The 26,909-nt window shown below is 36.4% G+C and overlaps 2 protein-coding genes across 2 annotated transcripts; both read left to right on the top strand.

Annotated features, from left to right (window-relative positions):
- Positions 1–3,294: 3,294 nt before the first annotated feature.
- On the top strand, positions 3,295–4,277 carry LOC108370849 (serine proteases 1/2-like). The gene is made up of 3 exons (XM_017626269.1): positions 3,295–3,554; positions 3,630–3,889; positions 3,976–4,277. Exons 1-3 carry the CDS (start codon positions 3,295–3,297, stop codon positions 4,275–4,277), a joined length of 822 nt encoding a protein of 273 aa, XP_017481758.1.
- A 1,328-nt stretch (positions 4,278–5,605) lies between these two features.
- On the top strand, positions 5,606–13,113 carry LOC108370848 (serine protease 3-like). The gene is given in 6 exon segments (XM_017626267.1): positions 5,606–6,045; positions 6,124–6,383; positions 6,448–6,735; positions 12,098–12,365; positions 12,448–12,471; positions 12,473–13,113. Coding segments are annotated over 6 exon segments (1,614 nt in total). The 5' UTR covers positions 5,606–5,782; the 3' UTR covers positions 12,984–13,113.
- The last annotated feature ends 13,796 nt before the right edge of the window (positions 13,114–26,909 follow it).

Here is a 26,909-nt window from a genome sequence, read left to right as displayed (position 1 = left end):
GTTGGCGTTGGTTTGACAGAACGCACGTTAAAAGTATGCTTGCTACAATGAACGCTTGGCGGCGAATCCTTGGGCCACTAAATTAACATATTAACGACAGATAAATTAATATTTCATATCAATAATTGCATTAAAAACGATATTTCTTGCCCGCACTTGATTAAAAAGGAAAAATATTTCACATAATTTTATTTATTCGCAACAGCTGACGAGCGACGCACGCGAAAAGTTGAGAGTTGGCCATCTTTTTGCTTTGTGTTGGCGTGAGCGTTGTCGAATTTTGGCTATGTGGACGGCTGCATTTGAATTCATGTATTCATAGTCAGCTGTTGAAGCGACGCCAACGCCAACGCAACGCCAAAGTTCTATGTAAACGGGCCTTTCTTGTCTTTATTTTAAGCGGAAATACAAACGCCTACATACTCTCCAACTCTCTATGAGTCAGAGTTCATTTCCGTTTCCCGTGCACTCTTCATCCGCTCTTGAAATGCTTTTTTTGCTGCGCAATCGGTTAGCGCAAAATCAATTTCCAAATTTGTGAATTGAGAGTTTTCGAGTGAGTTACCTATCCTCATTCAAACTCTTTTCAAAGTGATGACCTGGAAAAATAAATATTTGGAAATTGCGAATTAGCTGTGATCAACTGAGAGTGTAGGTTAATATTCAGTATTCAGTAGACTTTTGCCGCGGATATATTTAAGTTCGTATGGTGCGCGAGTTCAATCCGATAAGCAGGATAATATTGTGCAAAAGTGTTAAAATAATTTATTTAATTTGTATTCGAATGTGCATTGCAGCATTAAAAGTGCAAGCAGTAATAAAAAATATAAATAGTGCGATTTTATTTCATTGATGCTAAGAAATTGCGTGAAAAAGTGAAATTCGTGTGTTCGCCACGAAGAAATGGGAAACCATCTTGTGGTCGTGTCGCGTGGGTTCGGTAACGTGCATATCTATATACGTATGTATGTAGACGTGCATGTAAATTTTTGCGCATACATAAGTACATACGTTTATATGTACATATTTATGTAGTCATATTAATACATATCCGTACTACTACCCAACGCGAAAGCTAGCACATATTATTGACAATTTGATGCTCGGTTTTCATTGGAGCATTTCATATACATATGTAATTCTAACACCTTGCCAAGGAATTAATTAATAAAAAAATGCAGGGACGAGTGCCTTTGGTAAGTAAGAACATACTTTTACATTACGCACATACATATGTACATATTTATAAACGTAACTGTGAAAGCACATACTTGTACATTAGATTGCATCATCCCCACAAAAAAAAAGGTACCGTTTTTCCAGTGGAAATTATAAAATATATTATATTTTAAGACTTCCACCAAAATATCTCGGAGAAATATTAAGATTTACGTAAGCTGGACATATTTCAAAAATTTATTTTTTTTTTATTAATAAAAACAGTTTTTTAAATTTCTTGTAAAAAAAAAAAAAAATCACCTCAGATTACAAAACAGTAAAGCTTAAAAAATTTGCATAGAAATATAAAAAAAAAAATTTTTCGAAATCATATCTAATAATAAGATTTTTGATGCTGTTTTCGAACTTTTTTCAAAGACTAGTTTAAGATAAACTTGAACAACTGCTCCACAACTTTACCGCCATAGACTTATGAGGTATCATTGGTAAGGTATTTTCCAGAGACCGAAAATAGTTATTATTCTAATATTTAGGATCAAAATCGTCCCCTTGTTTTAAGAGAAATTTTTTTCGTCCTTGTATAATAATTATTTACGAGATCGTCTCGCGGGACGATTATTTCAAGGCAAATATTATTCACGTCTTCTCATAATAATTATATGGGATTTTTATTTTTGGATTTTTTTTCACTTTTATTTCAACACATTTTGATTAAAAGAAAAATACTGATAAAAATAAAATATTTCACACAAACAGCAAAAAATATAAGTGGCATTGTGCTACTATGATAGCTCGGCCCAGTAATCATAGTCAACTTATGTACAGTAGACTGCATCATTCCCCATACAAGAAAAAATCGGTACTGTTCTTCCACTGGAATTATGAAATCTATTATATTTTAAGACTTCTACCAAAATATTTCTGAAAAATAATAATATTCATAAGCTATAATAATAATAATAATAGATTGGCGCTTACACATATGTTAGTGTTTGTCCGAGCTTCTCCTCCGATTTGTGGCGTGCGCCTTGATGTTGTCACACAAAGAGAAGGGACCTACAGCCGAACGACGATTGTATTTTCATGAGAAGCTGTTTTTCGTGACAGAAATATTAGAAACAACTTTATTGTTTATTATTTGTTGATGTTGTTCGGAAACTTGGCTCGAATCCAGGCTTTGCAGAATGGTAGCGTGCACTACCATTCACCACAGCGGCCACCAGCGCCTGATAAATACTATCGCTTTTTGTACTTTAGTATCTAGCAGCTCCTAAATACTCAAGTTTTTTGTACTTGAATATTTAGACATCTTCCAATGCTAAGTACTGGAGTATTTAGTATCAAACTTTAACTTTTATGAAATACAAAAGTAGGTACTTAAGTATACCGGTAACTGGTTTGTAAATAGTAGGACGCATTGTTGACGGAACAACCAAAATTCTCAGAAGCCTATGTTACGCTCGCAGTGCGCCTTTTGAGAACTTGTAGGGGCGTATAAAAAAATATTAATTTTTGTATTAATTAGTTTTGCTGGGAACGGTTGCCTTTGATACTAAAGGACTTTGAATACCGAAATTCGAATACCTTATCAAAAAAAAAAAAAAAATTATCAAACCATAAGCACATGTGCAATATTTGTCAAAATTCCCGGCAGTTGGGTTTCGCCATTGGGTATGAAGTGTCTAGTGTTGCTTGATAAACTCAACTGATAAGTACTTTAAGACCAAGAGTTTTGTCGCAGTCTACCCAAACGCGAAACTAATCGTCATATGCTATATTGCATGCTAATAAAAATCAATTCAAAGCGCATGTAGTACTAGTAGTATAGTAAAATCACTTTACTTTAATAGTATACTATTGTCCATAATAAATAATCGTTAAAGTTATACGGACATATTAAGAACCCTTGAGTCCGTGAATTCCCAGTTGCTGATAAATTAAATTTACAAACCCTTTCGAGTCGATCGCATTCGCACCACTAATCTCTAATTTTATAACTAAAAATTTGATTTATCGCACACCTTTTAACTTTAGTTTTACCTATAAATATGACCACCGCCCAAAAGTTAGTAACAGTTGTTCGCACAAGACACTGCAGCAACAGAGCAACCAAACATGTTGAAGGTGATCATCACTTTAGTTCTAGCCTTGGCTATCGCTTCGGCCTACACCGTTACCGATCAACCGGCTTTTATTGAGGATTTGCCACCATCTCCAGTTTTATCGGGACGCATAACTAATGGTATTCGCGCATCTGCCGGCCAATTCCCCTACCAGACGGGTTTGTCACTAACCCGTAGCACAGGAACCTACTGGTGCGGTGGTTCTCTGATTGGTTCCACATGGGTCTTAACTGCGGCTCACTGCACTAACGGGTAAGCACATTGATAAGCAATTTAATATTTACAAATAAATGAAATACATCTACATACATACGTTCAATTGTGCAGCGTTACTAGGGTCAAAGTTTACCTGGGCGGTACTGTGCGCACTTCGGCCAAGGTCTCGTACACCGTAACCTCGAGCTCTATACACCAACACACTGGATATAATGAAAATACTCTGGCCAATGATATTTCGCTAATCAAGATTCCAGCTGTTTCCTATACCAGCGAAATTTCAGCTATTAAATTGCCTTCGATCTCTTCGTCATACTCAAATTATGTTGGCAGCTACGCCATTGCTTCGGGTTGGGGACGCACCAGTGATTGTAAGTTGTAAATTTTAAAAATTTTAAATTTCATTTCTACATACATAGGTATGTTCTTTGTTATACGAACTTTTAATTTCTTTCAGCATCCTCTACTTCAAGTTATTTAAATTATGGCCGCCTCCCCGTTATAGCTAATTCGGTCTGCTCTTCAACCTATGGCTCCAAGGTTGTGACTGGTAATACGATTTGTGTAGCTACTCCTGGCGGCGTTTCTACCTGTCAGGGCGACTCTGGCGGTCCGTTAGCTCTAGAATCAAATAATGTGCTGGTCGGTGTTACTTCATTCGTATCGTCTAAAGGTTGCGCCTCTGGTGCTCCAGCCGGATTCGTACGTGTAACCAGCTACTTGGACTGGATTAAGGGCAAAACTGGTATTTCCTATTAATTGTAAAAACAATCTGTGTTGAAAATGCAAATTTATTCAAATAAATTTTTTTTTGAGAAGATAAATATTATATCTAGACTATACAAACTGCGGATTTAAGTCTACGGGAAAAGTAAGAATAATTACACTGCTGTCTACGCTCGTTTGCCTTTAATAGAGTTTTATATAGGTCAGAGTCATTCTCTGAGATAACAAGAGTTTCTCTATTGTCAACTTCGTTAATAACTTTCAAGCGGATAACTAGGTAGTCCTTTCCCCACTGCTGTTTAATTTGTATATATCTAAGCTCCCTCAACCACCAGAGGGAGTCTGGATTGTCTCTTATGCTGACAATTGCTGGATAATGGCGTCTGGGAATTGAATTGATGACTTGTGCTCGAAAGCAAACCTTTATATCGCTGAGTTTTGTCGCTTCTTCACTGCCTAAACCTCTCCCCTACAAAGTCCTCAACAACGCGTTTAACCACTTGGAGAAAGGAGGTGAGGCTACAACTGTGTATTCACGTCGATGACAAACCCATTCCGACGGTGAATAACCGGAATATCCTCGGAGTAACCACAATCGTCAATAAAGTACAAAGCCGCAACAAGGTCCGCAAGCCGTTAGCCGGCAGCACCTGGGACAAAGACGGAGAAACATTTTTGGCAACGTACAAGGCAATTGGCCGGCCGGTTCTGAACTATGCAGCGCCTGTGTGGTCGCCCATCCGACAGCTTACCGTCAGGCCTTGAACGGCATTCACAGAGAGTCAGTCTCGAGTTATATAGACTCTCGACCTGTGAATGCCGTTCTGGGCACACAACCACCAGACATGGACGAGGCAGAGCTTCGTCTGCCTAGGGAGACTCTACTGGCTACTGCAGCAGGTTGAACTCATACCTGAGCAGAATAAATGCAGATGTGCCAAATGAATGCCCGACATGCGGAGAGATGCCCCTTGACTCGAAGCATCTCTTCGCATGCCCACTGAACCCTACCCTAACGCCTCTGTCCTTATGGATAGACCCCATCGAGGGTTTCCTGGGTCTTCCGCTAGTAGAGATTGACAACAATGATGGAGGGGCTAACCGATCCGGGCGGGGTTGTTCTAGCCGCTACAACAGCAACACCCCAGGTTTTATGCCTGTTGCGCACAATATCCAGTCCTATGGCAACTCGCTGATTATACTTCTTCAACGATAAATATACATACGAGTACGTCATAAGTACAAACAAAATAATAAATTTAAATCTCTTGTTTTTATAAAAAAATTCCAGTTACATATGTTCGAGTGTCGGTATATATTACTCGCAAAATTGACCTGTAAGAAGTGTAGATAAGAACATTTTTTTTTAATCCCAGAAAATCGTTGGCATTGTAGGCGCTTATCTTAAAAGTGCGTAGATTTGATAATTGTCAGATCAGTTCTTACCTAATTTTTGGCTATAGAGGTGTGATGATCCGCCAAACATTGAGAGTATCTGATTGTCATCACACCAGACTCATCCAGTACAGCAGCACAAAATGAAGGGTCTTATCACTTTGGTTTTTACGAGTATCTTAGCTGCCGTTTGGACTTACAGTGTGCCCGAGCCGCTGGCTTTTATTGAGGATTTGCCACCTACACCTCTGCTATCTGGACGCATAACAAACGGTGCTCGTGCAAAGGCTGGTCAATTTCCATACCAGGTTGGTTTGTCTCTGACTCGCGGCAGGAGTAGCCACTGGTGCGGTGGCTCGCTGATTGCTCCGACGTGGATTTTAACTGCTAGTCATTGCACTGTCAAGTAAGTTGACGGTCAAATCCGGAATTTATTTATTTATAAAGTGATACCTAATCATACTTGTGTGTTTTGGTTCCGCAGTGTTACCAAGGGCAGAGTATACTTGGGCGGCATTCAACGCACCTCTGCCAGGATGTCTTTCATTGTCAACTCGAGTGCGATTTATCAACACTCTGGATATGATCAAGATACCCTCGTTAATGATATTTCCTTGATCCGGATTCCGACTGTGTCCTACTCTAGAGAGATATCAGCTATTAAGGTGCCTTCTAACGTCTCCTCATACTCTAACTATACCGGCAGCTATGCTATAGCTTCGGGTTGGGGACGCACCAGCGACGGTAAGTTTGTGAGTTCATGTGCCTGTATATATTTTGTTACGAGTCAGTTTATTGCTTTATTCAGATTCTTCCGTCTCGTCGTATTTAAATTATGCCCGTCTTGTCATCATACCAAATTCGAAGTGCGCTTCCACTTTTGGCTCCAAAACTGTGTCTAATAAAACCATTTGTGTATCTACACCTGGCGGCACTTCTCCTTGCAAAGGGGACTCAGGCGGTCCGTTGGTTCTGGAATCGAGTGATGTACTTGTTGGTATTACTTCATTTATTTCGAAAAGAGGTTGTCTGCATGGTGCTCCGACTGGATTTGTGCGCGTCACCAGCTACTTGGACTGGATTAGGGACAAAACTGGCATCTTCTATTGATTTTGGAAACACTGCGAGTGCATTGGAAACAGGGTCGGATTTGGAGTGAAATTTGGGGGGTGCTGATGGGAGAACTTTCAAAGCATCTAAGCAATCTCATTTAATGATTGTCTTAAGAAACATAGACTTTATTTTTGATGTATATACATATTTATGTATGTATTTAAGAGTACACAGATATGTAAATAAACGTTCATTATAGACACTGAAAATGATTCTAGCTTTACTTCAATGCCGTAATTTATATTGAGGAGCATCATTCTTCTGAGCCAACTTTTGATTTGACGCAAATAAGTGAAAAACCTTCAGTGCCAGCTGGGAATGTGCAAAGCGTACGAAGTTGAGTATTAATAATCGGATATAGATATCTTGATCACGATTTGTGAGTTGCTCGATGGCATCTGAGTACCGGATTGAATTTTCAGCTTTCATTGCTGTTTAAAAAGCGCTTCCGTCCCTAGCCTCAATTTTTGTTGTTGTTCATTCCCTACCAAAAAGTTTTATGAGGCAGTTCATAAGTTCAATGGTATCTTCTGCTTCGAAGTGGATGTTGAGTTTAGGTAACAGCAGACAGAGATTGAAACTGCTTAGGACATCTTTGGAATACTGCGTCTTTAAGAAACTTCGAGATGATTGGATTGTTTCGATGACTTTGGCTACCGCATGTCTTGGGTTTTTTAACTTCAACGTCTAACTCTTCAACAATTCTGTGTGTGTGTGTGTGTGTGTGTGTGTGTGTTGCAACCAAAGTTGTTACGACGTCTAATGTAGAGATGGGCACGGGTCCAAATATTCAAATATTCAATCTCGATCCAGCACCCCGAAACTCAATTTTTCAGTTCCAAACGCGCCTATCCAGGCGCTTTTCAGAAGTGTACCGCGGGTCCCGTGGGTCTCGAAATCTTCACCAAGAAAAATTCACATGCCATTCAAATTACTTTTAAACAATAACAAACTAATGAAATATCTGGCATCTTCGGATTATTTTATTTTGCTTTACTGTTCCTTTTTCGTCTAAAAAAAACATAAAAAAGTGCAGTTTTCGTACATCGTTTTTAAGGAAAATTTTTTGAATTTTCGTATGTTGTGGTTTTATCGAGAGTATCGGGAAAGGATTTTAATCCACAGACCTTCCCGATACCGCCCAACCGGGCATTTCGAAATCAATACCGTGGGTCCCGCGGAAGATCGATAGTTTCATTCTGCGAAATCACACTCAGTGGCTGCAGTCGTTCTAAATTCTTATTAATTTATTTTTATCAGTGCTTCTTCGATTTCTGGAAGGGCGACGACTGTAAAATGAAGAGCCTTTATCAAAATGTTGCCGTTTAAAAATGGCCTCAAGCTCAATAAAAATTGTTGAATATAATTGTTATAAGGACATAACATAACAAAAACAGAGAAAATGATAAACATTAAGGTAATTCCAAAGATCAATATTAAGAAAAAGATGATGATAAGGATACCGATAAAAGTAAAGAAGAAGATAGAGGAAGAAAGATTAAAATAAAGGTAATTATAAATAAATTGAGATAGAGAAAGACACAACTTGGGAACTATTTCGGGACTTTTTGTATTCTCGGGATTTATCGATGTAATAATAGATATTTATATCGGGTTTTTACCAATATATTTATCCATTTTGTTATCGAAATTTTTATCAACTTTGTCATAGATATTTTTATCGATATTATCGATTTTTCTATCGATATTTTCGGAACTTATCGTTATAATAATCGATATTTTTATCGATTTTGCAATCGATATTTTTTATCGATTTTCTTATCGATATTTTTGGTATATTTTCTTATGGATATTTTTGTCGAATTTGTTATCGATATTGGTATCGATATTTTTATCGATTTTGTTATCAATAATTTTTTTCGATAATTTGATCGATTTTGTTATCGATTTTCTATTGATATTGTTATCGATTTTGCTATCGATATCTTTTTCGATATTTTTATCGGTTTGATAGATAAAAATAGAAGATAAAAATATAGATAAAGGAAAAGAGAATGACATAAATATAATTAGAACGAACAGGATAGAGGTAGGGAGGTTAGATAGAAAAAAGACAAGGTTTTTATCGATTTTGCTATCGATAATTTTTATCAATATTGTTATTGGTTTTGTTATCGAAATTGTTGTAGATTTTTTATCGATATTTTTATCGAATTTGTTATCGGTTTTGGTATCGATTATTTATCGATTTTGTAACCTGTTATTTATCGATTTTGTTATAAAGATTTGTGTCGATTTAGTTATCGATTTTCTAATCGATTTTTATTATCGATTTTGTTATTGATATTTTAATCGATTTTGTTATCGAAATTTTTTTCGATTTTGCTACCAATATTATAACGGAAGTTTCAGTAAAAAGTAGTATGTTCCAAAAATTTATAGTACATATATGGAAGAGAATGTCTAGCAAAAAAAAAAAGACAAAAATTAAGTCATTTTGTATTTATTTCAAACTTGCACTTTATCATATTATAATAAATGGGCTATCAAAACGCATACCAGAAATTTTTCAAAAAATTTTGAATAATTCACGTGTCCTTGGACGCCTGGATATTGAGAGGAATTATAAAAGTGGCGAAGTAGCGAAGTATGCCAATGTAAGTGAAAACTTCTCGACCTGTGAAACAGGCATACACCCTCTCGTGTCGCGGCACCCACCTTGGGAAAGCCTGGACTAGACGATTCGAGTGACCTAATATGGATAGAAATCCATACTGGCGCGACTGATGTTAAACGTTTGCGGGGTTTGCTGTTAGTTTTTCTTTTCCAATTTTTGGAATTATTCGCTTTGCCTAGAATTTTGAGCTATATTACGAATTGTGGTTTTTTGTGTAAAAGTAAGAATGAATAAAATTGTTTTAAAGTTTGGATAGCACTGTAGTAAACTAACTGAATGTATTAGGCATTCCGGAATATAACAGCCGAAAGGTATGCTACAAAAATTGTTTCCATTTTGGTATTCCACTAAATATTGTTTTTTGTTTCCGTTTGAGTTGGACTTCCTTTCGTTTTATTTTGAACTAGCGGACTACCCCGCAGTCGTTCAGGGTAAAATAGTAAAAAAAGAAATTTTGCCACTATTGTTTAGAAAAAACTTTCTCTTTTCTTTTTCTTTTGGTGTTAGTCGGAAACTGGGATCGATCACAGGCCCTGCGGAATGGTAGTGCGCACTTCTAACCACTAAAGCACAGCGGTCACAATTAATTAATACATTGATATTATTTGGGTTTCCCCTTCGTGTGTATCCGAAATGTAGTTGACTTTGTTAATCGATAGCTTCCTGTTCTTCTGTTACCAGCATCGCGATAATAAAAAAGGAATAACATGCGCTAAAATATTTTAATAACAGAGATTATATAGAAAAACTCCTGAAGGCCCGAGTAGGCTATTATTTCAAAGGAGCTCAGATTTTGTCAACCGACATAAAATACAGTCTGCCAGAACATGCTCCGCTTTCTAAACTGCTGTAATATCTCTTTATTATCCACGTATACTTTAAATAAACGAGAGTGATTATGATCCTTGGATAGGAGACCTTCCGAAAAGTGCGACGTGGATAAATTTTAATGTTAATGCAAAAGTTAGGAACCAACCACGTTGTGTAATAATGCAGGTGACGTCAAGTAATGGTTAAGGGCTAAAACCTTTCAAATTATCCCCGAATGAAGCACCAAAATTTACTAATTTATTTAACGATAAAGGAATCCACACACCTGTTCGATTCCGTCGGAGCGGATCCGCACCGTTTTTGATGCTACAGAGTTGACTACTTCGAAAACGCACGAACGCATACATCTGTGCGATTCTATCGCAGTGAAAAATGTCATTTTATAAACAATCAATAAATATTTTTCAATAAAAAATTGTATTCTTATGGCCTTATTCATAAAAAATAAAGTAACTTTAAAAAAGGTTTATAAACTGAAACATTTATGAAAACTTCACTTTGTAAAGCTCTTTAAACCTACTTTGTTTTTTATGAATAAAGCCATTAGTATTTCTACAATAGTTTCGTTTCGGTTTCTTAAGTTAATTTTTGTTTTAACTTTACAAAATCCGTCTACTGACCTATTTAGTTCTCAACACGCGGCATTCTGCGATTTCGGCACGATAAAAAGAAGAACTGTGAATGATCGAATAAATCGCTGCAACAAAATCGCATAAGTGTGTGGTTCGTCATCTAAAACTATGGTCGGCATTGTTGTAATTTTTCTCGGAACAGATTCGCACCGACAGAATCGCGTAGGTGTGTGGATACCTTAATAAACGAAAAACGATTTGCGGCTATCCGAAAGTTTAAAGCAATATTAATTAATTAATTGCAATTATTTTTATTACACTTTTCAAATGTCAAGTAAACTCTATTTCACTTCATGCGGCACTCGACATTTTCAACGAACACGCCCCTTAAAACATGCCGGTAACCCCACGCATCCAATCCAAATGCTGGGTAACACGTAGGAAACCAGATGGCAGACCAGATTGGCAACCCCTAGCAGCCACAAATGAGGTAACACCAATCAACACTTGATTATTGTCTGCAGCTAAAAGAAATGAATTGAAAAATAATAATTTAGAAGATGCATATTTGTATTTTCATATAAAACTTACTCGATAGTGCAGTGAGCGGCGGTCAAACCCAGTTGCTACCAAACAAAGAACTGCCGCACCAATAAGAGTTTGCTGTGCGGAAGCAAACCATCCCAGGCATTGTCACCATTGTCCTTCCAAAACCGGTATGAGTAACAGGTGCTTTGATCAGGATAGTTCACTTACAGCCGTTACATATCTTCACAAGATTTCCGCGCTTTTCACAGGACGCGGGCTCCGCAAGTTACCATTATTCTTATAACTGGACTGTATGTAAATATGTACGCCTATTGGACCTGCTCTCAATTCTGATGCGATTTATGAATTTTTGTCAACTCCATGCGGAAATTTTTTTCTATTTACCAAGCTATAAGGTTGCTACCTATTTAAGAACTCAGGATCTATTTAATTAACAATTTGAATACTTTTCAGATATGGGTGGTATTCTTTCCTCTTTCCTCACTACTATATACTCTAAAAGAAAGTATATATTTATAATCTAAAGTTATTTTACATTGAAAAGTCTTCTGACCTTAAGACGTCTTGTGGATCGCCCAAATTGCGTACACGTGTATTCGCATTTCGCAAGAAAATTTATGCTTCTAATCAGCATTTGCCTAATCAGACGCTTGATTGTTTCATGAAAGTTTTACGATATCCGTTGCAGCGACGTGTGCGACGAGTATAAAAGTTTCGACTAGAATAAGGCTAAGCATAGTACTTTCACTGTACAGAACCAATAAACATGAAGTTCTTAGTTGTCTTAGCTGTCGTTGTGGTTGTTGCCTCTGCCTCACCGGTTTACGAGGAGACGGCCTTTATCGAGGACTTACCTCTACCTCCGGTTTTGGAAGGACGCATTACCAATGGTGACAACGCCTGGGATGGTTTGCTTCCCTACCAGGCTGGTCTACTGCTGAGGAAGGACAGCGGCTCTTATTGGTGCGGCGGTTCTTTGATTGGTAGCAACTGGGTTGTGACCGCCGCTCACTGCACAATCGAGTAATTCTGATATGAAAATGTGCTTACTTATACAAATATGTAACTTCTAAATTATTTTATTTTTCAATTCACTTAATTCCAGCGCCTACGAAATCGTTGTATACTTACAATCAGTATTCCACCACCATTCATTCTCAGGATATTCATCAGCATCCAAATTATAACTCGCAAACTCTCAACAACGACATCACCCTTCTCTGGATCCACTCTGTTTCCTATTCCAGCAATATTCAACCCATCAGACTGCCATCATTCAACCAGTACAGCAGCTACGAAGGTCAGTGGGCTACAGCATCCGGTTGGGGCAGCACCTCGGGCAACAGCCAAGATCACTTGCAATATGTCAACCTCCAGATTATCTCCAACAATGAATGCGCCAGCGTCTATGGCTCGGCCACAGTTACCGAAAATACCATCTGTGTTGCCACTCCTAATGGGCGATCAACTTGCAGTGGGGACTCCGGTGGGCCATTGGCTGCAGACAACAATCAAGTGTTGATTGGTGTCACCTCATTTGTGGCTGCTAGCGGTTGCCAATCTGGTCTGCCATCTGGTTTCCAACGTATTAGCCAACATTTGGATTGGATTCGTGGAGTCACCGGCATTGCTTACTATTAAATATTTTACTACGAATACTTCTATGTGAACATAGTGCAATAAAGTTTAAATTAAATTTTATGAGTTTTTAGTGTGTTCGTTGAAAAGATCGAGTGCCACTTGAAATTAAATAAAGTTTACTTGATATTTGAAAAGGGTAATAAAAATAATTGCTTTAAACTATCCGATAACCGTTATTAAAAAATATGTGCACATACATATGAATGTGTACTAGGGTGGTCCAAAATAAGTGAAGTCGGAATTTTAATGCACTCAGCCCCTAGGATTGTTTTATATCGAAAAAATATACCCTTATTCTTTTTAATTTTAAATAAAAAAGTGTTGTCCCAACCCAAAAAGTTGTATCCCGCTCTCCTTCAACTTAACAATTAATATAAAGAACTCAGTAACCTCAAAGAAAATAATAATTACTTAGCACGCAAAATAGCAAACCAAAGTACTTCGTCACTTTCCAATTAAACAAAAGCGTGCGAAAATTTATTAGATATGTACACTCAATCAGCAGATAACATATAGATATAATATCATTGATTTATGTACGTCTCGTTGACATGGTTGTATATTTTGAAAGTTTAATTTTAGCCTATCGTAATCAGATCCTGAAACTCTATTGCCTCACAGAGATTTACGACTTTCTCTACGGCCAATTGTTTTCATAAACGGGGAATATTATATATTTGATTCACATCACCATTGGCATATCGGGGGCTTATATTAAAGAAGGTAATTCACATTGTCGACCACTGTGGTGTAGTGGTAAGCAGTGCGCGCTACCATTCCCCGGGGCCTGGGTTCAAGCCCTGGTCAAAGCAACATCCAAAAAATATATAGAAAAAACTATTTTTTTTTTAACAGCGGTCGCCCCTCGGCAGGCAATGGCAAACCTCCGAGTGCATTTCTGCCATGAAAAACCGCTCCTCATAAAAATACAATCGCCGTTTGGATTCGCCGTGAAACTGTAGGTCCTTCGCCTTTGCGTAACAACATCAAAGCGCACGGCGAAAATCGGAGGAGAAGCTCGGCCAAACACTAACATATGGTGTAAGCGCCAATATATTATTATTATTAATTCACTCTTGAAAAAAAAAATTAATTCTTTTTTTCTAAACTCATAACTTCTACATGAGAAAGCTATAATGAGAAAGCTATAAAGCTGTTATAATTTAACTTAATCAGCTCCACAAAAAAAAAATATGTACGTTCACTTCAGTGATGTTTTTCTATATTTGCTGAATTGTCTCACTTAAAACAATGACTGAGAGGGAAATGAAGTTAAAACAAAGTTGTTTTCAACAAGTTATTGAGCCTGAAAAATACTTTGGTTTGATTGCACGCACAATTTCATTTTTAACTTTTTGCTTACTATGACTTTTTGGATACCGTTATGTTTATATGTAGCCAAAGTACAAAGTTCTATTTACTCTTAAGTAGACAATATTCTTGCATGTTTAATAAAAATTTTATTGAAAAATTACAAACAAAAATTTAATTAAAGTACCGTTTCGGAGAGGTCATTACCAACTTTGATGGAGCTAAAATTTAGATATGACGTCCTCCTAGTGCTGTCAAAAGCAGCTCAAACGTCTTCCGCAATTGTAATCGGTGCCGATTTGCTTTCAAAATATGTTTTCCTTTTTCTTTGTATCGAGCCCTAACCGCCAAAAAGTTGTAAGTGAAATTTTTTTCAAAATTTTCGTTTTGAAGCAGAAGTGTTCCTAGAGCATCTAGATGAATTTCTGCATCAAAAATAAAGTTTTGAAAAAAAATTTTCGCCGACAACTTTTTGGCCGCCAGGGCTCGATATGTAGTTTCAAACTCTCCTAATAGTTTGGACTCTCAGAAGGGAGTTTTTCGCGGTTTATTGTTGTTTTTACTATGTACTAGGACTTTGTCAGGAAATAAGGGCTTTTTTGAGACTCCGTTTTGAGCTCATAATTAGGGTTACAACACATTATTCTAAAACATTTCTGATTCTAAAATGGGTGCGAGTGTTTACAGGCTGGGCACTAAAAGAGGAAAAGTGTAGATATAAAAACTAGAGATAGAAAAGGTTGCATCTTTTTTCCCGTGTAGGAAAGTGTTATCAATAAGTTGGCGAAATAGATAAGAGGTTGTTATTAAGGCAGCAAGTAAATGATTGTAATATATTTTTAGGTTTCTGCTTTGGATGAACTTTTTACGCAGGTGCCCGTACAACGTATGATGAAACCCGTGAAGAAATCGGCAGAAACCGAACTTATATATTTTACTGTAAATCATAGGTTTTTACTGGAAAATGGATTAAACCAATAAAAAATGATATATTGAAAAGCTCAAGCGCCTTAAGTGACTTATTTACTTTAATGGGATCTATTGTGAAACAATGCCAAGTTTCTTTGTCTCTGTAGAAAATCGTCATTTCATCACATGCACTTTATGTGCGTTTGTATGTGAATTTGCCATAATATACACTTACGTCTTAATAAAATAAAATTGTATGGAGTGACAAAATTGTATTTGCTATTCATGTTTATTTGCAATTAGATCTGTTTGTATTTATTTATACAAGTAAGCACACATTTTTGTAACTACATATGTATGTATGTATATACGAGTATAAATATGTACGTATGTATGAAATAGTAATGTGAAATAGCAATGTTTCCTTCCAATGGGCAACTAAACTATTTAAGCAATGCACGAATTCACTTACAACATTTCTCCTTAACGTTTATACGAAGACATTATGCTGAAACACATGCTTGCATTCAAATAGAGGCAAAGGTGCAAGTCCCTGCAGGAAAAATTTATTAAGCTTGTAAACTCCATAGAAAACACTCCAAAACAGAACTAGTAAATTTTCCATTCAGGGAAGCGCAGTTTAAGAATTAGTACGTCACGAAATTTGGAAAACATCTCGGTAAAACGCCAAAATTTAATTAAACTTTCTAGACAGATGGCAACCTTTTTTACATACGTAAAAAATATTCTAAATTTAAGACAAAGTTATGAGCGATCCGTGTGCCTAGGTTCATATAAATTCGTCCAGACGTTTCTGAGTTAAGAGTTTCTTCGCATGGTGTCGTTTTTCATTTCATTAAATTTAAAATCACCCTGCATAACTAAAAAAAAGTTCTAACTTCAGAAAAAAAAAACGAAACCTTATTGCCCATCTACAGGCTAATGGACTTATTCATAACAAATAAAGTAGGTATACAGAGCTTTATAAATGGACGTTTTCATATATTTTTCAGTTTATAAACCTTTTGTAAAGTTACTTTTAAACTTTTTAATTCGTCAACTTACTTTTGAGATTCGAAAGAAGGGTGCATACCTAATTCATTTAACTTATTAAATAATTTGAATTTAACCGTCTTGAAACAATTCAAAAATATTCTAAGTGTTCAAATTTACCTTTCGTAACACTCTTTCTTTTGACACCTATACTCAAACTAATTTCGACTTATCAAATAGGTGGCAACCCTCTTCAAAAGCACTTTCAAACTAAAATCTTCTTAAATCTCTTTCGTCTGATATTGTGACACATTTTTCAACTGACATGTGAATTAAATTGAGTTTATTATTTTAAACACGTGGCAACCCTTCCAAATATACATAGTTCAGAAATAAAGACTTTTCAAATCCATTTCGATTGATACCCATCTTTAGCCAATTTATTTAGCCAATTAAGTAATTTAAATTAACTTTTTAAATAGGTGGCAACCCTCTTCTAATTCTTTTTAAACTAAACCCTTCTTAAACCTCTTTCGTCTGACACCCATATTTCAATTAACTAATTGCCTTAATTCAAGCTGAATTAGATGTTTTAAATAGGTGGCAACTCTCCTAAATGCTGTTAAGAAATAAAGTTCTTTCAAAACGATTTCGTTTGATATGCATATTGAAATAATTGATGAAACTTTTGAAATAATTTGAATTAAAATTTTTAAAAAGTGGCAACTCTTTTCGGAAAAGTAAGTATATCAAATCGGGCACTAAATAATAAAACTTTCTGGATGTATTAGCATCCACACAGTTATTTGAGAAAACGCCTCTACAACTTCGCCGCCAACGGACATATTTACTACATATTTGCCGTAAATAGGAAAAAGAGGCGAAAAATCGTTATTTTTAAATAATGGAGAGAATACTTATTCGTCGTTACGTGAATATTATTTTAGAATTCTCAAAACCTCAAATAATTTTGCATGTTCACGTATCCACTCCCGTTTGAAAGTGTTGAATTACTAGTCTATAACGAAGGATTCCTACTCAAAATTTTTCTTTTCCCCAAAACATTTTAGCGAAAGTCTAAGAGAACGGGATTTTTTTTCTACCAATTTTGGCAAAAAACCACACAAGTGGTAACAATGCTCTCTGCTGTGTTTATTTTGCAGATGACTTGCTTTACCACTATTTACTTACTTACGAGTTTTTTTTTGTAATATCAGCTTTTGTGTCTTATGGGGTAAGGTGTTTTTTGTTTGCTACTTCCCCTTGGTAAGGGTGAATTGTTTATATGTATGCATGTGCTTATATGCCTTCTCTACACTCCTGCCAGCCATGTGAATTTCCAGCTCTGCCGCTCTTTGTCTCAAACCTGTTACTTTTCCTAGTTATTGTTCTTGTATGCGTAGCACGTATATTGATTTGATTTCAATTTTCCAGATTCAGCTTGTGTCAAATGATAATGTTTTCGCATCTCCAACTCATTTCATAGAATTACTTAGTATTTGTTTTCTTCTTTTTTTTGGGTAAACAATGTGAATAACTGAGCTGTACGCTTCCACATATTAAGTACATTTATTCATTGTTATTTTTTTGCATATAAGAGCTATCTTTAGTGTGAAAGGAATGGTGTGAATAACAAAACGTATTTGATACATACAACTTTTTCTCAAATTTTCACATAATTTCGTCTAGTGAAGCTCCATGGCAGACCGATGAGCGGTTGTGGGCCTATGAAACCGTGTGTAGCTCTTTATCTGTCAAAAACATCTGTCATTCATTCTTCTAAAGAGTTGAAGGCAACTCCGGCGACTCCGCGNCATGGCAGACCGATGAGCGGTTGTGGGCCTATGAAACCGTGTGTAGCTCTTTATCTGTCAAAAACATCTGTCACTTCATTGCCCGTGATTCCGCTATGTCTCCGAACTCGGCAAATAGGATAATCGATAATCCCAATTCCTGGATGCGATGATTCTAAAGAGTTGAAGGCAACTCCGGCGACTCCGCACCAGTTTTAAGGAGACTTCGTGTTCTTTAAGGGCGATGAGCTTGGCTCTAAGAGCTTTTTCGCTGTGTAGTTGGCACAAAGCACTGAAAGCCAAGAAGTGTAAGACTTGCATTTCGGCTCAGTGCACAAATAAAAAAGAACCTCTGTTTCATTTCCTTATTTTCGTGAAACAAACAGAGTTGTTCCCCTTGAAGCAGTTTTTTTGCTAGTATTGCTTTAGGAACTATAGAAGAGTTTGCTATTGACTCAATCATGGTATCGACTAGGTTATCAATTTTAAATGGCTTCCCCTGCTTTATGCTCAAGTCGTCCCTTTAGGTTTTGAATTTCGGACACACGAAAACCAAAATCTTCAACTTCTTCCGACTACTTGTCGGGTATAGAAGGTGGGTAAATCTGTGCTGGTATTCTTTAAGTCCACCGTTACCCGCCCGTTAGTCACCCTTTCTTTCTCGTGCTTATTCGTAGCCACAAATATTTCTCTGGCCACTATGTGAATAGGATAGAGACCTGCTATGACCAACGCTGTTCCGCTGACGTTGTTTGGAACGCGCAACATAGTCTTACAGAAAAATGTCGGTAAAGTAGGATTTCGTCTTCAACTCTGTCCACCAAATTGGTGTTTCAGGTCTTTGTCGAGGCTATTTCGTTGCCGCAAACAATAACTTCCTCCTGCTGACTAAAACTGCCTCAGTCTTCTGATATACCAGCGCCAGACCTTTTTCCGTTTACCGAGCGTGCATACGAAGAGCTTCAGAGTATGCAGTACGCCGCACATTGCAGAGTACGCCGCACATGGCCTTCCAAGTGTTGGTCCGAGGACGAATCCTTGTGGCACGGCACCGAAGATATCATATTTTTGACTCCATATTTTTGCCGTAGACTAACATGCGGTCGGACCGATAGTTGCTTACTATCCTTCGAAGATATATGGGGACTTTAACATACTGGAGGATCACGAGTATTTTCTGCAGTTTTGCTGTATTTAAAGCTTTCTTCCCATCTTCGATCCACCTTTCCGTCGTTTCCAACTGTTTCGCTATTTCAGCCAGCTGTTTACTTAACTATCATGGTCACTACCACAGTAGATCTACCGCATGTCTGATGGTCCTCCCCCTCCTCCCATCGCTGTTACTAATTTACCGACACGTACTTCTGCACTCGACTTCGCAATGCGGCTTCAAGCACTCGGTCTGGAATGGAATAAGGGCGTGGGGATTTCATCTCTGTTTTCCTGCATAATTGGGCCACTGTGTTCCGCATTCTCTGTGGAAGGTTTGAGATGGTACATTAAAATTAACTTCTGATTAATTGCCGTAACAAGGACAGAGTAGAAAGCCTATTAAGGTGGATCATAATAAAAGAGAGATACCTGCCCGCTGTGAACAGTCCTAGAGTCAAAGTTATGGTTCTGCATGCGCTATCATCATTCTCTTTTCGCCCAAAGAAATTGTCTCTAAGAGAGTGCTCCGCTTTATCAAAGCCAGCCAGCCAGGTCCTGCAAGCAACTTTTCACGAGATTCTGAAAAACGTTGACGGATGATCTTGCTGTTCTAAAGGCTAATTGATTTTTATGTCTCCTATATGCTTATATTCGACCCTTTTCACAACTTTTAGTATAAAGGGAAGAGGAACTTACTTTCTTAGTAACGGTTTCAGTTTCTGAGGAAATTCGATTCAAAAATCTAGGCTCCTTAGGCGTATAGCTACAAGTGAAGCTTTTAACATTCAGTACATACATTCATACATATATATGTACGTATATGCCATTACCTTAACGGTCTTTAAAATTTACATCCATTTTTGCAGACCTCAGCTTTTCACTTAGCATTTGGAGCTTAATTTCCGCTCGCCATGATCAAACAAACTTTAAACATTTCCAAACGAATTCAATTCGATTTACGACGCAATGGTGTGCGCGTGTTCAAAAGTACTCACCGTGGCTTTGTAGCTTTTCATTTACACGCAAATCAATTTGCAGAAAAAAAATGGGAAAAATATGTACATACATACACACATATATAACTCACATCTGTGTTGAAAGGAAAAACTATGCATGTGCATACATACATACATAGTGTGTATATGTATACGAGAATGTATGTAGTATGTGAAAGTTCACTTCGCAAATCAACTTCATTTTCGCACTCGTGCCAGCCCCAAGTTGCCACTCAAGCGATTTTCTCTGCTTTTTGCCAGCACTCAGTCAGCAATGAACAATTTTGTAGCAGCCACAAAAGCAGAAATAAAAACTGAAATACGCTGCAGCCAATTTGCAACTCATTGCGTAGCTGGCTGTAAGCGGTTTTTTGTTGCATTTGCTGAATTTTTATGCTGGCGCTAGCACGCTTTGCATGGCTGTACATATGTGTGTATGTGTGTATGTTTATGTAAGTGCAATTGGTGCTGTTGGTTTATTGTTTTCAATATTTTTTTTTTGCTGTAGTTACATAGCTTGCTGCCCCTGCATATTCGCTTTGATGTTGTCAATCAGCCAGCTTCAGCTTTGGCATTAATACCAACTTTAACTGGCATTTTTGCATTGACGCTGATGCACTTACGGCGCTGTTGCTTTGTTGTTTTTGCGCTTATATTTGTATGACTTTAAAAGGTTTGCTGCATGATTTGTTCCATATGTATGCACATAGTTTGCTGACGTTAGGGAAAGTTAAAAAAAAATTGCATCAAAACGCTTGTGAAATTGGAGGTCCACTTATGGATGTACATACATATCGTTCCTTTGCGGTATGAGCATGCAAAATTGACCGCCACCTCACAATACACTCGATATGACCTTATAACCTATGCTTAGAAGGCTGATGCCGCGGTAGTTGGCGCGAATGGCGGGATCGCCTTTCTTGTGGATTGGGCAGAGCACACTTAAATTCCAGTCGTCGGGCATGCGTTCATCTGGCCATATTGTTTTTCAAGCGTGCTATCGCTATTCGTACCTCGTCATATTCAGGTGGTGGAACATCGACTCCATCGTCATCGACTGGGGGCTCGGGTTCGTTTTCTCCACTAATTTCGGCGCCGCTCAGTAGCGTGGAAAAGTGTTCCCTCCATAATTTAAGTACGCTCTGGGCATCAGTTACTAGGTCGCCATTGTTGTTCTTACAGGAGTACGCCCTGGTCGTAAAACCTTCCGTAAGTCGCCTAACCCTCTGTTAAAATTTTCGGGCTTTTTTCCTGTCGGCTAGCATTTCAAGCTCTTCGCACTCACGTATTTCGGCCTATCACTTCTTATTGCAGTAAATGCGTCTCGTTTCCTTCATCAGTGACCTATAACGCTCCCACATGGCTCGCGTTGCGCCCGATCGCAGCGTGGCCCTATAGGTGGTGTCTTTTTTCTCTGCGGCTTCTTGACATTCCTCATCGTACCAGTTGTTCTTTCGGGCTTTCGAGTCTCTCTCCCACCACAAATCCAACTCCGAATTCGCGCTCCTTTACATGGCAGCTGTAGTAGACTTCCCAAGGCCCCAGACATTGCTTGCCAGAGGACGCAAGAGTCGGGATTGAGTATAGCCGTGCAACTGTAACTGCATACCCAGCGCAACGACTATACCCAATTGCACTCCGCATTGCACGAAACGCACATACACAGGTAAATATGTACATTAAAACATCAGTACATAAATAAGTGTACACATTCATGCACGCGTGTGCCATTAGTTCCGTCAAAACTTTCTACCGCTGGCAATTATATTTCACTTCAACTAACATACAATTCATTTTTTTTGCGCGCCCCACTCTGTAGTATACTAATGATGCCTTAATTACGAGTAACTGCAACTAACCACACCAACATGCGTCTAACTGACACTTCTGCTTTTCATGCGGCGGCTACACTTTATCATTGCTATGTAGTTAGTTCTAGTGAACTTTGGTGCAACTTTTTTTTTTGTGTCTCTGTTGACACATGTAAATGATCCATGGCGTGGAAGTTAGTTCAGTGCTGGACAAGTATATTAAAAAGATCTTAAAGAGTTTATAATTACGTAAAATCCGTAACAAAAATACAGATACAAAATCATTTTCAAAGTAAGGAGTACATATTCATTTAAACTGTAAAGCTTCTCGAAAACTGTGAAAACCTGGAAAAAAGAAAAACCAAATTTTTTTAGATATATTTTTTTTTAACTGCTTCCTGTGCGGTTTGAGTTCGCCCTTATAATATATGTATGTAACTATGTGTGCATATATTAACACTAAGTTGTACGTATGTATAACTGTGCGTTTGTTTTTCCAGTCCTTTTCATCTTTTTTTTGTGGCGATTATTGTTAGACATTTTATTTTTCTGCCCTTGCACATTTTGTTTGCTATGGCACACCTTTGTTGCAAGCCATTTTTGGTTCAATTACAATCACCCAGTGGTATTGCACAATTACCTTTTCTATATGCTGTTATTTCATTTTATTGTCAGCTATATTGTTATAACATTTTATTGCATATGTGTACATGACAGGTGAATGCATTTGTTTGTTTGTGCGAGCACTCGTATAAAAAAGTCCATAGAACATTTATGTATGGATTAGTGTTATTGTCATTGGCAACAGTAACAATTGGAATAAGGAAATTTCATTTCCTCTCATATTTGCATGCATATTCATTAGGGCGGATCAATTTGTACGGGCTATTTTTTCGACTATGCGCGTATAGCACAGGAGGATTCTATGTGCAATTCTAAGCAAATTTGCTGGTGAAACCATGGGTCTAAAATCAATTTGGAGTTTGTCAAATTGCGAAAATATGTTTCTTATAATTTTGCTGTAGTGTCATAAAGGAGTGCTTACAATTTGTATAAAAACATGCTATAAGAGGTTTTTTTGTTTGAACACTCCATTTGTACATTTAACTTTTTCTTAAAACTTCCACCAGAGGATGCAACAGTGAAAATTTTCACATTTTCTTCGCACTATATTTTCGCAATTTGACAAACTCCAAGTTAATATTGGACTCATAGTTTCGTCAGCAAGTTTGCCTATTTAGAATTAGAAAAAAAAATGACCCGCACTAATATGCATACGTAGATATATGTACATTAGACTGCATCACCAAAAAAAATCATTATAGCGATTCCGTTGAAATTTGTTTTTTTTTAATATTTTTATGCAAATTTTTTAAGCTTAACCTATTTTATCATCTACGGTGAGGTTTTGCAAAAAAAAACTTAAAAAATCGTTTGTATTGACAATAAACGAAATTTTTGGAGGTATTTTCAAATCGGTCCAGCTCACGTAAATCTTAATATTTGTACGAAATATTTCGGTGAAAGTCTTAAAATATTATAGATTTTATAATTAAGATGGGAAAGCAGTACCGTTTTTTTTTGTATGGGGAGGGATGCAGCCTAATGTACATACTTAGATATCTTTGCATGCAGCTCAATTGCCACTTCAATGCCGCCCACATTTGATGGCCCTTTTGTTGTTGCCACTTTTTGAATATTTTCAATTACAAAACCACTTATGTTTGTATAGGTTGGTTGTTGGCAATTCTGCTTGGCTAATAAATTACGAATAACTGGAATTAGTTTTAGAAGTTTTCCGGTGGCGGATATTAGGAAAATTTATTTTTCTAACTTAAATTTCTCCGGTTACACATACATACATATGTACATATTTAATATATTTTTAGTTATATATAGACTTTAAAGAAAAACAACAAATCGCTTTTTCGAAAATTTTTAAAATTAAATTAAAAACAAAAGTTTTCAATAAAGTAACGACACTTTCTTTTCTTCATACTTTCAGCCATATTTAAATGGCACTGATGGGGAATAGATAGTATTCACACAAAGTCCTAGACATGAAGAGTTTTTAGGTTAGCACCAAGAAAAAAACCCGAAGAAATTTCCATAAAGATTTTTCGTTTTTTTTTTTTGTAAAAACTCTTATTGTTTTCATTTTAGCCAAGCAGCTGTTATCGTGGGACCGTAATCTTTAAGCGAACTTGAAATTACTGAATGCTGTACATAAATAAATACTGGGAACAATTAGAAAGTCTTTAACAGACCCTAGGTATTTAATCTTCTCAATTCTCATGACCGGAATGTGACTTTAGGGAAGACGACGACACACCGTGTATGGCTGAAGAAAATAGTGGGCACCGCTCGACTTTCTGTGTGAACGCGCCCTAAAATATTTATGTGTAAGCGCCAATCTGTGCATTTATGATTAAAAAGCTCGAAAATTTCCAAAAGTTTGTTGGTTTTTTTACATATTGCACAAAGTTTGAAACTCAGATTTATACGTGTTTTTAAGAATAAATTTTATTTAAAAAATGAATAACAAAAATGTTAAAATGGCACGGCTTGTATAATTGCTATGAATTGCGAGTGATTGTAGTTTAATTGCTGATATTTAAGACAAAAAAACTTGCGCGAAAAACGAATAACAACAACTTTAATTTGTTTTGCGTTTAAAGCACAATTAAATATTACTCATACGCAGCGTATGCCTGCTGAGTAAGCTGGCAGTGTGCATGAAAGGCGTTTACATAATATAGCTCAGCACGCAATGAAATGTGCATGCACTATTTTTATATACATAGTACATTGGTTGTGCCTGTGAAAGTTTATAATTATTCTCGTGAAACAATATGTGGCTTATTGCGAAAAAAAATATTTTAAGATTTTAATGCGAGATTGAATAAATATAAACAACAATTAAAATAACCTCTATGACAATATTATCTTAAAATCTTACCGAACCAAGCGGTAATGGTTAAAGCTACAAGGAAAAAAAGTAAGCGCGCCTGAGCCACACTGGAGAAGTGAAACTTACGTTAAATATCTATTTTGTCTCATAACCAATATACATACATACATCTGCTTCTGCTTAAGGTTATATTTTTTGTGTTTTTTCTATCTAGATCCCTACCTCTACCCCTGTTCTTCTAATTACATTTATCTTATTCTGTTTTCCTTTATCTTCATTTTCGTCTTTACTCTCTATCGATAACAAAATCGATAGTAACATCCAACAAAATATCGACAACAAAATCGATACCAAATTCGATAAACAATCGATAACAAAATCGATAGCAAATTCGATAAATAATCGATAACAAAATCCATAAATAATCGATAACGAAATAGATAATAAAATCGATGAAAAAATCGATAATAAAACCAATAGATAATTGATAACAAAACCGATAAATAATCGATAACAAAATCGATAGAATATCGACGCTAAATTCGGTAAAAATTTCGGTAGCAAAACCGATAATATTGGTAGCAAAATCGATTAGAAAATCGATACAAATATCGATAACAAAATCGATAAAAATATTATTAACAAAATCGATAACAAATTCGATTAGAAAATCGATAAAAATAGCGATAAATATCGATGAAAAAATCGATAAATAATCGATAACTAAATCGATAAATAATCGATAACTAAATTGATAAACATTCGATAACAAAATCGATAAATAATCGTTGAAAAAGTCTATAAATAATCGATAACAAAATCGATGAAAATACCGATTACAAATTCGATACAAAATCCATAACAATATCGATAACAAAACCAACAAAAATATCGATAAAAAATATTGATAACAAAATCAATAAAAATATCGATAACAAAACCAATAAAAATATCGATTATAATATCGATAATTACCTTTATTTTAACCTTTCTTCCTCTGTCTTCATATTTACTTTCATCGGTATCCTCGTCCCCGTCTTATTGTTTATGCTTATTTTTGTTTTTAATTTTTGTGTTTACCATTTTCTTCATCTACATATTCGCCTTCACCTTTGCCATTATCTAAGTGTTTAAATTTACCTTGGTCTTCATTTTTGCCTTTATCTTCGGTTTGGTTTTTATTTTTGCCTTTGCCTTTATCCTTTTCTTTATCTATGTACGTGCTCACCTTTATTTTCATTCTTGCATGGGCTTTTTTCTAAGTGTTATTCTTTAACCTTTTGTTAGCAAGTTTTTGTTAAAATAATAACATACATTCATGAATCACTTGTTTCCGTCCCAACCATTTCCGTGTACAATTTCCGTTGAATTTGGCAATTTACTCCCAACCAACCAACCGCCGCTAAAGAGGTTTCACTTCAAAAATCCTTCCTATTATGACGTAGTTATAGAAAAAGAAGGAAAGTTACTTTTGCATGGACAATGCATATAACTAAAAATATATGGATAAAAATTAGCACAAGGTACTGAACCATAATATTCGGTAAGTGTGTTTGTTGCATATGTATATGTATGTAAATCAAGTACCCACTTTTTTGTTACAACAAATTTCTTTAGCGAGTTTTCAGAGTAGACATAACAATCCTAAGAACGCTGAGTTTAAAAGGATATGTATCTTTTATTTGTATAACTTCTCATTTTGTAAGGGTCAAAAAGTTTATTTTTACTGAGTTTGAAAAATACGTACATCTGTTTTATGCGGAAGGGGATTCCACGGATGGAGACGCGACAGACCAGAAACGTTCGCCGAACAGCTAGTGATTTGGTTGCTGGGTTTATTTTTATCTCTCTACATACAATTGATATTTCTTAAAATATATATGTAAGTATGTTTTTCCTTTAAATAAAAAAAAAAACACAGCCTGGATGTATTTGTGTATGTTTTTATATAGCTATGTGAACGCTTCCGTGTCCTTAGTTGTGTTTTCATGTGTCGGCGCGTTTATACTCTGCATTGCGTTTTTCTTTTGGCTATCGGATTTTTGTGTTAA

The sequence above is a fragment of the Rhagoletis zephyria genome, unplaced genomic scaffold, assembly GCF_001687245.7.
Source record: "Rhagoletis zephyria isolate East Lansing unplaced genomic scaffold, Rhagoletis_zephyria_1.1 Rzeph_scaffold_04518, whole genome shotgun sequence".
NCBI lineage: Eukaryota > Metazoa > Arthropoda > Insecta > Diptera > Tephritidae > Rhagoletis > Rhagoletis zephyria.
This window is presented reverse-complemented; position numbering and strand designations above follow the sequence as displayed.

What these genes read in the sequence shown, in the direction of transcription:
- LOC108370849 (XM_017626269.1), top strand. Translation starts at nt 3,295, where the DNA reads ATGTTGAAGGTGATCATCACTTTAGTTCTAGCCTTGGCTATCGCTTCG. An exon ending in GCGGCTCACTGCACTAACGG is followed by an intron (nt 3,555 to 3,629) that starts GTAAGCACATTG and finishes TCAATTGTGCAG; the next exon opens with CGTTACTAGGGTCAAAGTTT. An exon ending in TTGGGGACGCACCAGTGATT is followed by an intron (nt 3,890 to 3,975) that starts GTAAGTTGTAAA and finishes AATTTCTTTCAG; the next exon opens with CATCCTCTACTTCAAGTTAT.